Here is an 11,503-nt window from a genome sequence, read left to right as displayed (position 1 = left end):
CCTGTGTTGCTTCGTACAAGAGGAACAAGAACAGACTTTCGCTGTCAAAGTTTGTCGATATTTAATTTCGATCTTTCAACCGACGTTCATCGTGAAGATGATCGATGACACTTTCCAGACATGAACGGGCAAAATTTTTAAGTAAAAGTTCGATTCACCTAAGAAGAAACAATGTTCAAAATTCCTGTTTAATTCATCATGCATAAAACTGAACCAGGTAAATGTCAGCCGCCATTAAATGTCAATTATTGTAAATTGGTTAAGTCACAAATAACTAACAAAACAGACAATAAATTTATACTTGATATTCAGCTGAGAAAACATGATATATTTATTTTGATTGTTAAAATTATAAATCCAGCGAAAAACGTGTCTGGAGCGGCGGCCGAGAAGAAGGAACCAGCAGTAGGGACATCCGGAGAGGGTGACGTTCCCAAGCGAAAGAAAGCGCAGCGCTTCGACTTCGGGAGAAGATGGCATCGATTTCGTGTTCTAACCCCAAACACTGCAATCCTGCGTGGTTCCTACGCGATGAACCATGCTCACTTCAAGTACAGAAGTCGCGGTCGCCAGGCAGCTCCTTGCTCAGTGGTGTCTATCGTCTACGGACGTTTATTCGAGCCGAAAGATTGGGTGAAAGAGTACGTGGACCAAGTGCTGGAAAATGGCGACAAGCTATATCGCATAAGCGCGATGAGGAACCGCGTGAAGGATGACGAGTACATGAAGGCCAAGCTGGTGTTTCCAGAGTTCTACATCTCCAATTACAAGGTCCTAGTCTGCGTGGAGGAAACTGGCATCTACGGAAACCTCTTCAGCGAAACGGTGGGTTGTCCAGACTTCAGTGACGGTCTGTCGAAATTCTTCCAGAGCAACGATGCTGGTGTGGTCACTGCTCAAGGTACATCGATGGCCATGTGGCGACATCCTGAAATCGGGTTCCTCTTCTTCGACCCGGCTCCCTGCGACGAGGAGGGCGTTCACCACCCCGAGGGAGTAGCCTGCATCATGAGATTCAAGTGCTTGCAAGACATTCAGGAGCACTTCCTCAAGAACATGGACAAACGCTTCGACTCTCGGTACTGCATCGACAAGGTGACGGTGCTGCGAGTGAGCGAGGTCGGTCGTGGCTACGTGGATCGTCTTCCGAGCAGCAGTCGCCTGCCGGTCGATAAAAGCGTCCTGCGTGCCATCAACCCCATAGACATCGAGGACAACAAAATGGATTGCACCAAGCCAGCGCCCAAGGGCGATAAGGTGAAGGCTACGTTGACTGCCAAGATCCACAAGGAACCGCTAGCGATCACCATTTCGAACTACAGCATCGACAGACACTTCGCCACTGATCCCTTAGTGGATCAGAACAACTTCGACACCGGTTACAGTTACGAGAACATGCACATCAACGTGCCGTCGACGTTCAGGGAGATGCCGGGGCACATGGCCATCCTTCATGGGTTGACTCACGAGCACAGCGATATGTACAAGGGTAAGGGAGCACAGAACGTGTCCAACTGTGTGATGGCTATCGCCATGAAGAAGGTCCACCCGGTGAAAACCTGGTTGAGACCAAAGCTGGACGAAATTCTGGCACTGGGAGACAACGTGTACGCTGAGATCAAGTCCGCTAAGCCGATGGTGAGGACTATGACGGCGTCCGACATGAACGACGCGCAGATCGAAGTGGAGGACAGGAAGCTGGTCGTGGACGTGGACTTGATCACCGTTACAGGAACGATCTCGTCTAAGATTCCAACGGTGCTGAACCTGAAGCAGGCGTTGGAGGAGTTCTTCTTGGTCAACACCGAAGGGGTGATCGAGTCGTCCGCCATGTCTGTGGCGATCTGGAGCCAGGACGACATGTTCTACATGTTCGATCCTCGCGAGTGCGACTCCAGTGGTGTGCGAATTCGCGACGAGAAGGGTGGGAAGGGTAAAGGGGAAGCGGAAGATAGGAAGATTGGACATTCTTGCGTGATAAGGTTCCCTAACACCGAAATGCTGGCTGCGTTGTACTTGAAGAACGTGGAGCATGCTAAGAAGAACGATCGATTTACCGTCAGACATCTCACTATTTTGGACGATGTACCCGGGACCAGACCCTGGCACGACTTTCAGCCGGGAACTGCTGGGGAGACGTGGGTCCTTCGAGGCACCATATCCAACGAAGACGAGGACTTCGAGGACGAAAGTCGAGGCGCTCAAGGACTCGCTATACCGGTCATAGCTCTGGTTAGTGCGAAAGAAACACCGCCCACGAAGTGGACGAACGAGACGGTGGACAGCGTGATTCGGGAAGGGGACGATTACTATAACTGGTGCAACCCCGTCACGGAAATCGGGGAGGAGACCGAGCGTTTCTTCTTTGTGCCGAACTTGAAGAAGAATTTGTACTTCAAGAACCGGAAGGTGAGGATAGACGTGGAGGAAGGAACGGTCGTGGGGGACCTAACTGCAGCGCCGGACAGCGACATACCGAATTTGGCCAAAGGTCTGAGTCAGTTCTTCGAGAATTATCAGTACGGAATCGTTGACGCGAAGAATATGAGCGTGGCCGTGTGGAAGGTCCCGGAAGACGTGAAGGTGAAGGACGACATAGTGCAGCAGGACGTTTTCTACTGCTTAGATCCGAATCCTCGGAACAGTCTGGGGCTCTGGTCCGGAGAAGAAGAAGAAGAGGAGAACGTGGGCTGCGTGATTCGGGCTCTGAATCTTTCCGTTTTAGCGAAAATAATCGAGACGAACGCGGGTCAGGACCAAGAGAGCGGCAACGAGTTCTCTATTCATGCCATGAAGAATGTTGCTATCGGATCCGAAATGACTCCCGAAGAGATCGAGGAGGATAAACAGATCCCGGTGAAACCCGATCTGCGCAATTATTATAGCGCGGGCGAAACGGGGGCCGTGTTGTTGGGCAGTTACAGTCAAGGTAACGAGGCGATGTTCAAGCGTCACACCAGGGACAAACAGCAGGCAGCGAGTGCTTTGGTGACTTTGGCGATGACGAAGTTGTACAACCCTCATCTCTGGTACAGAGAGGTGGTCGACGATATTCTGAAAGTCAGCGACAAGATCACCCTGGACAACCTTGAGAATCTTTCGGAAGATGTCGCCGAGGGAGAGACACCGAGGGACTACCTCATCCCTAGCGAGATCGCCGAGGATTTCGCTGTAGGGGTGAATCGAATATACGTAGCCCTAGAAGAGGACAACGTTTCCGGTAGGATGGCCGATCTTACGACGTCGTTGGAGACCTTCTTCGAGACGAATGTCATGGGCGTATTTAGGCAAGCCAACATAATCATGCCCATTTGGAGGGAAGCCGACGTGTTCTTTACGATGGACCCTAAAGGAAGGGATCAAAGAGGAGAACCTCGAGAAAGAGATGGCGCAGCCGCGGTAATGTGGTTCACTGATATTCCATCTTTGGTCAACGCGATTCAAGCTGTTGCCATCGGTGAAGACTTCGTCATCGACGTGGTCACTTTGGACAACGCGTACGAAACGAGAGTTGCCGAAGAGGAGCGTCCAACGAGACCAACTGCCGGGGACAACCCATGGTACCACTTCCCTAAAATGGCGGAAGGCGTGTGGAACATCGACGGTACCGTTAAGATGGGCGACGAGAGGTTCCAAGAGGAGAATCGTAACAGGCAGACAGCAGCCATCGCGGTTATGGCTATCGTCTTCTCCAAGGTCTACGAGCCACGGTACTGGACTCAGGCCGTGTTGGACGAGGTCATCGTTACCGGTGATAAGCTACATTCTAAGTGCGTGGACAGACTCGGAGAAGCTGCTGTGCCTAGGATCAATGAAATCATGACGGAATTCTTTCTCTCCACTCGTCGTATCAACCTGACGATCAAGGATTGCGTCGAGGCCGGGAGTTTGACCGCTAAACCACCCAAGGTACAAGATCTGGAGGCGGGAATTAAGAAGTTCTTTTCGCGGTACATATCGGGGGCGTTGACAGTTAGCGGGGAAAAGAACGTAGCCATGTGGAAGTTCGATAACGAGTTCTATTCCCTAATTCCTGATTGGGGGGCGAGCGCGGAAGAAACAACAGCAGGTGCTTCCAAGTTGCTGCGTTTCGCCAACATCGACATCCTCATAGAGTATCTTATGAATTACTTCGGCACCGAAGGAGACTACGAGCTGATCGTAATAGACGTGGTCAATTGGAACAAGTTTCCACCTTGGAAATTCGATCCCAGCTCTGCCGTTCGTCCTTCGAACCTGCCTCCTTTGAACGCCTACAGAAGAGTTCACGGCGAAGCTCGAGCGATTCTTCGGGGCACCTATCATCAGGGTGACGAGATATTCCCAGAACTGCTGCGAAACAAGCAGACAGCCGCCAATTGCGTGGTAGCTCTTGGGATGTCCGTGGTGAAGAACCCGATCACGTGGACGAAGAAAACGATGGACGAGATCCTGGTGATCGGTATCAATGTTCATCGAGAGACGCAGAAAGCCAAGCCAACCATAACCCGCATCAAGCCTAAGGACATCATCAGAGTCTTTCACGTGGGAGTTAACATCCTGACAGCGGACATAGAAACAGATACGGTGAGCGGTCTGGTGGCGATTCCTCCCCCAGCACCCGAGGACCAGAAGAAGAAGAGACGCGGAGGTCAGAGGAGAGCGAGAGGCGGTAGGGGTAAAAAGAGCAGGAAACCTCAAAGGGTGCGAGCACCTCCTCCGCCACCAATTTTGCTGGAAGAAGGCGTTAAAAAGTTCTTCGAGAAAAATCGCGCTGGGATTTTGGTCACCGATCGAGGAATGGTGGCCATCTGGAAGGACATGGGGATCTACTTCATGTACGACTCCAGGGCGCGCAGCGATCAAGGTTTACCCGATTTCTACGGCACTTCGTGTGTCATGTGGTTCGCCTGCATCGAGCCTCTGTACGAGGTACTGTTCGCCAACATCGACGAACAGGAGAAGTACGGTCGTTACGAGATTTGCAGGGTCATCATCAAGACCGCCATGATAGAGCCTCTACCGTGTCCCGCCGGCTTCAGACCGTACTTCGACTGCACGACTTCGCCCATCCCCATGACTCTCATGAAGAGGAACACCACGCTAGACGTGGAGACCGTCACCGACTATCGCATCGTCGACGATGAGCTCAGCATCCTTCGTGGCAGTCTACACATGCACCACCGTACTTGGAGTCCCATCAGTCGAGGCTTCCAGAGTACAGCGATCGCGGCTGTAGCAATAGTGGTTGGACTTCTCCACGTTCCTTCCACCTGGACACCCGAGCTGATCGACGCGATCCTCAGGTACGGCGACCTTCTGCACTCGGACAGTGTGCGGGCCGCTCGTCCCGGCTACAGAAACCTGTCTCCCAGCGAACTGTTGACCGTCTTCATCGTCGGTGACTTCAGAGCCACCATACACGTCCACAATCACACCACGGCCGGTCTGCTTCACACGTTCGACTTGTCCGAGTCACTAACCATGTTCTTTCGCTCGAATTGCGCTGGCATCCTTCATACCACCAACATGGCTGTCGCGGTGATGCAGCACTACGGCAAGTTCTACCTGTTCGATCCGTGCGCGAGGAACGATCAAGGGAGACCCAGCTTCGACGGCACTGCCTGCGTGATGAAGTGCGAGAGCATCATGAAGATGGCCTCCATGTTCGTCACCAATTGCAACCTGAAGACACCGAACGTGTACACTCTGAACGCGGTGAACGTGCTGAATCCGTACTTCTTCTCGGACGCCAAGAGCAGCTGCCCACCGAAATGTGAACAATGACATTCTTTTCGTTGCTACATTCATTTTGAGATTGAAATTTTGTCCTGGTGATTTGTAATAAAGTTCTGATACCTCTGTTACGTTGATTAACTTGAAATTTAGAAATTAAAGTAGGACATTAAAAATTAGAAAGAAGAGAGGTAGAAGAGGGTGGAGGTAAGAACAAAGTAAATGGACACGGTCGACAACATTCTCAAATTGCTAATTTTATTTATAGGTTTCTTTATGACACAAATCACTTTTAGCATCTACATGAGTAGGAGTACAGACTATACGAGAATGAATTTGATACAGATCACTTATTTAGTGTAAATACAATGTGTGTCCTCAATTACACGCTATATAAACTAGATACTTAGAAAACACTGTACAACGCAGCTGAGAACTGTCGGTGATACTTTACAATATGTTACAAGCACTCCTTGAAGCGAGACGAGCCCAACCGCGCCGGAGCCGAGTTCGTTTCCTCGTGAAATCGTAATCATAATCAGCCACAGGCGTTCCCGACCGATTCCGCGACGTCTCACGCGGTCTGGTAGGCCGTGTTAAGCGGGTTCGGAAGCTGTTGCACCGCGTTGGAGCTGTGTCACCGCGAATCTTTCGAAGAAATAAAAGAAATCAACGCTAGAACAGCTCCCTCGTCCCTGACCACTCGTGGGTCCTCCACGACGGACCCTCGCGACGTCGTCTCGTTCCTCGCAAAGTGAACTAACACGCTAAATTGCACGAGCAGAGTTCAACCACGGGACTCCCGGTTCGATTCGCTAATTCGACATATCCTTTCGAGGATCCTCCACCGCGAACACGATTAATCTTGGACCGAATCACATTCGGGGTGCAGTCACATTTATGAAACGATTTCATCCTCGAAGATATAACTCGGTTATTTTGATGAACCTTCGAGGAAACGCGTTTAGGTACATGTATGCCCGTGGCCCGAGCATCATCCTGGCGATCTCTGCCCCCGCAACCTGGCTCGTACAACAGTCATCGTCTCACGCACACGCACACGTACACGCTCACGTGCAACACACTCGGAATAATACATCGCACGGCTTTACGAGTCTTTTCTTTGTGGCTAACGTCTGTCAGTACGATCTGTAGTCCTTCTCTTCTTTTTCTCGTTCACTCTCTTTCTCTTTCTCTCACTCTCGCGCTCGTTCCGTGAACCGCTGGTCGTCCTTGCCCGTACTTGCTCGTTTGTTGCCTCCTCTTCTCGATCGAACCTCGACGGAACCCTGTTTTTTATTACCCTTCCGTTACTTTTGGATTTGGGTTCTTAATTTTACTAAATCTTAATAGATACTCGAAATTTTGAAAACAGTACAAGTTCCAGTCTTTGCAGATGCCGAGGAGGATTAATTTAAGATTCGTTTATAAAATTATAGATCAACTTCTTAGGTCATGAACTTAGTGATGAGCAAATCAAGTGTTTGATCCTTCTTCCCAATTCTGAGATTAAAAATCTAGAACATTTATAACTTTAGAAATGTAGAAATAGAAATTTTAGTTCGGAATTCGTGACGCTGGATCGCGTGCAGAGGTCGATCGAGGAGAACGAGACAACGAAGGGAGAGAAGAACCGGTGGTCGAGGTAAAAACGCGGCAAAAGAAGCAAGAGACGCGTCGCTGAACGCAAAGTCTCGGACACGACTGACAGAACGATGTTCGGAAACGGATCGCAATGTAAAAAATATGGGTTATTGATAATATTGGCATGATGTCGTTATGGCACGTTCAAGTTTACTGTTCGATACACGACGCGTATTACAGCTTTATCTTACGTTCCTCTCGCTATACGGAGACATCGGTGATTGCTTCAGTCGAGGGATGAATCGCAGAAACAAAGAAGAACGATACAAAAAAATAAGACAGAAAAAATGATAAGAAAAGAAATGAAGAATAGCGTTTCTCTTCGTTTTTACGCACTCTCGCACACACGTACACAACATCTTTTCATTCGCTCTTTGATTTTTATCTTCAACGCGCTCGCGGCATAACGCAAAGCTCATTCCGTTGTTCTTGAGTCTTCTTCTTCTTCTTCGTCAAAGTCCTCCATTGCACTTTCCCATTCGACGCAACAAAATACACCTTAAAAACGTATCTCTAACCATATATACACAAGCTGATCCGATCTAATGAAAACGCACGAGAAAACAACAATCGTCGACGCTTTTCTATCGCGCGTACAGCTCGTTTTTTTTCTCTTCTCTTACGTTTTCTTCTTCCGTGACAATCGATCGGGAATAATAATCGAATTGCACCGAGGAGCAACAGAACTTTTAACCAACAAAAAACGAAAGAAAGAATCGCGATAACAAAAAAATGTCCATTACTGGATAATTTAAAAAGAAAGAAACGTTTTGTGAAAATAAAAATAAAACGATAATTGCAATGTATGATCATAGATTAAGTCTCGCACGTTTATTTCAGAATAATGGAAAAGAAAGAAAAATACGAAAACGAGCGCACGATCGACAAATATTATTCTACGCGTTCTTTCTTTCAACCAGTCGCTATACAAGAACAATTATATTGCCGCTTAAAGATTTCGCACATCGACGATCAGAAGATAAAACGCAAACTTACAAACGAGACGGAAACAAGCGGGGAAAACTCGTATACTTTGACGATCCAGACGAACGGGATATATTATTTTATTTTTTTAACAGTCGCTACGTTCAGTCAAGATCGACAACAATTTTCTAAATCTATCTCGTTCGTCTATCTGAATGTATCACATTTTTCTCACCGTACGCAGGAACCGGCTAATTTTTTAGTTCCGAAAAACGGTAATAATCATGGTCCATCGCGCGTTTCTTCTTTGACTATCTCTACGAATTTTATCGCACATTTTCCTCGAAGAGAAGCCACGAAAGCGTCAAAATTAATTACTCTTTCCCAACGAAGGAATAAACGTTAAAAGATGGCAATTAATTAGAGGGTTAAGAATTGACGTAACTAGGATTATCATGCGTTGTTAAATCGCTGTGCGTTACATTGTTTATGCATTATATTCTCAAGTGTTAGATTGCCGTTTGTTTTATAACCACGCGTTGGATGTCTACGCATTACATTGCCACGCTTTAGATCGTCACGAGTTGAATACTCATGCGGACACCTACATATTACATCGCCACGCGTTAGATCACGCGTAGAATATTCACGCGTTAGATTTCCACGCGTGGAATACTCATGTGTTAGATTTGCAAGCGTAGGATACTCATGCGTTGGACTACCACGCGTTAGGTCGTCACACGTTCCATATTCACGCCTTAGATCTCCACGCGTCGAATACACATGCCACGTGTTGAATATCTACGTACTACATCAATTCATCAAACATTAAGATCCCGCCGAGTATCCTCTTATTATCCTACACCCAGTTACGTCAATAGGAAGAAATAAAACGCGCGAAGAAACGATTGTCGCTCGATAAATGCAAGCTGTATGCGTGTGTCTTCCAGGCATCGGTCGTGAACGATCGTCGAAGGAACAGACTTTGGATTGAACACGCTACCCTTGTACACGTTCTAATGGAAGCTCTGAACCGCGCTTTTCGACCAGATCAATCTTGTTCTCGTTATGGTTATTGTCTCCGGTGGCTGAAAAGCGCGAGCGGTGTTCGTTCTTAATCTGGTCCTCCATTTCGAATCCGATCGTATGGAGCATCGTTCGCGAACGGAGCCTTTGATCATCGAGTTCGGATTCCTGAGATTTCGCCCAAGACAACTGATTCTTTGTATCATGCAATGGAGATCCGCTTAAAACAATTGCGCAAAACGTTCACCTGGCGTTACGCCGTACAGTCTAATCGGGAGTAAAGATATAACGACGAAGGTCAGATAAAATCGGTTACGCGGTGGATTTCGTTGAGGGCGATTTTCTAAAACGACACGGGTTCTCGCAAAGAGAAGAAACGAAAAGACAGAAGGGATCTTACACGCTAATCAATCGCACGGTGTATAGACTTTTAAAAAAATAACAAATTACATACAGGAGATTAGGTATTTCTGACATCGTGAGGTCGAATCAAATGAATGACGACGAAACGTCTCGTTCTCGTTTGGACTCATCATCCTTTGTCACTGTCCTTTCATTCTTACATTCTCTCGTTCATTCTCTCCCTCTCTATCTTGCTTGCTCGTTTTACCTTTAGTTTATACGTCTGCGGTATAATTACTTTATAGAATATAGTACCTGGCACAGGAACATGACCTCTCAGTCATTGGCATCACAACGTAACAAGGACTACAAGCTGTGTCACGCGCACCTTCATATCGTCAGCCTGTTACGCGGTTTCATTCTCTCTTTCTTCGTTCCTTTCACGCTCTCACACACTCACACTCTCCACGCGTCTCTCTCATCTACCTAGCACGCGAACTGACAATCTTTCTCTCTCGAGTGGGTGACTACAGCCAGACACTTGGTCCTGAGTATTTCTGCATCGTATGTTCATATGTTTCTTTTGCCTTTGCTTTCGCTGTTCGCTTGTCCGTCTGCTCGTTAACACGCGTGAACGTCCGTATGTCCCCAGATTCTTGCCTATCGCTACTAAGACTCTGGACACTGGGTCTGTCCCGACGAACGAACGCGGCGAGGTTGGACACGAGGATATCCGCCGGTAGCCCTGCGTGGTAGATCCAAATCGTATCCACGCGTCGGGAGCCTCGACGATCCTCTTGGTCGCCTGACGAACTTCTACCCTAGCCTGAGAAGGACCTCTCTCGCTGTCTTCGTGGTCACCTTGGACGTCCAAGTCCGTCTTCTCGCGACTGACGAGTGGCCAGCAAAATCCTCCAGTTCAGATCTGTCCCGCGACGATCCCAACAAAGAGGAGCCAGCTCTCCACCGCCTCCTCCCTAGACCGGGCGACGACGGTGACCCCCATTATCGTCCAGCTTGCCGTCTGTACACGTACATGGACCCTGTTGATGACACGGCGCGTAGCAACAGTCTTGTCACGTGGGTCCGGCCGGGGCTACGTAACACTGATCGCCGGATTGGACGTGCCCGACGGCGCCGACACCACTTCACTCTTTATACACTGTCCGGTCAGTTGGTTCACGCTAAGGGGATTGTTGATGTCGTGGGGATTCGTGCCGACCGGGTTACGGTGGGGCGGCGGCGGTTGTACCGGCTGATTGTGCGGCTGACTGGTCGGGTTGGACAAGGGCGGAGGCGGCACCGGGGGTGTCAGAGGGCAGGGACACGGGCTGGCCAGGCTCGAGGGCGACGGTAACACCAGTGACGGACTAGCCAGACTAGACAACGCGGACAAACCCCCGGGACTGCTCAGGGACTCGTCCTCCTCGGGAGTGCCTGCCTCCCCCACGCTGCCCAGGTTGTCCTCCGAGTGATCGTCCTCGCCTTCGCCGTCCGCTTCGCCGTCGCCGTCTCCTCCCTCCCCCATGTATCTGATACATTTCTTCTTACGTCTGCGAACAAGCGTGAAAGGATTAGTCAACCGATCTTGGGACACCACCTTTGATGGTTAGAACGAGGGATAGAACGTGGCACGGTACGTTTTGTTCTGGTTTCTTCAAAGCGACGTCCGATCCCTCGTGCGTAAGGTTACATTCAGTATTATTATACCAACTAAAAGAACATGCGGTCACTCGTGGTCGTAGCAAGATGGACCGCGCAGACGTCTCTACCCTTCTGGTTCGCGTCGATTGATAACATCGATCATAGTGATACGAATAGAACATTGAATCGTTTTCGAAAGAGATCTCTG

At 49.0% G+C, this 11,503-nt stretch overlaps 2 protein-coding genes across 9 annotated transcripts in view; one reads left to right on the top strand and one right to left on the bottom strand.

The window, feature by feature from the left end:
* Positions 1-3: 3 nt before the first annotated feature.
* LOC105661804 (uncharacterized) lies at positions 4-5,846 on the top strand. The gene is made up of 2 exons (XM_012279583.2): positions 4-217; positions 362-5,846. The coding sequence occupies exons 1-2, from the start codon at positions 199-201 to the stop codon at positions 5,764-5,766; spliced, it is 5,424 nt and encodes a 1,807-aa protein (XP_012134973.2). The 5' UTR covers positions 4-198; the 3' UTR covers positions 5,767-5,846.
* Positions 5,847-5,952: 106 nt separating this feature from the next.
* Positions 5,953-11,503, bottom strand: part of LOC100880028 (protein pangolin, isoforms A/H/I/S) — a 260,554-nt gene continuing 255,003 nt past the window's right edge. For 5 of the 8 annotated variants that reach the window (XM_012279582.2, XM_076533598.1, XM_012279579.2 and 2 more), the window contains one exon: positions 5,953-11,204. In XM_012279582.2, the coding sequence (XP_012134972.1) occupies positions 10,748-11,204 (457 nt within the window). In that variant the 3' untranslated portion in view covers positions 5,953-10,747. The remainder of the gene's footprint in view (positions 11,205-11,503) is intronic. The other 3 variants (XM_076533596.1, XM_076533597.1, XR_013038739.1) reach the window with 2 other exon arrangements.

This window comes from Megachile rotundata, chromosome 7, assembly GCF_050947335.1.
Source record: "Megachile rotundata isolate GNS110a chromosome 7, iyMegRotu1, whole genome shotgun sequence".
Lineage (NCBI taxonomy): Eukaryota > Metazoa > Arthropoda > Insecta > Hymenoptera > Megachilidae > Megachile > Megachile rotundata.
The sequence above is the reverse complement of the archived record's forward strand: the minus strand, read 5'-3'. Positions and strand labels throughout refer to the sequence as shown.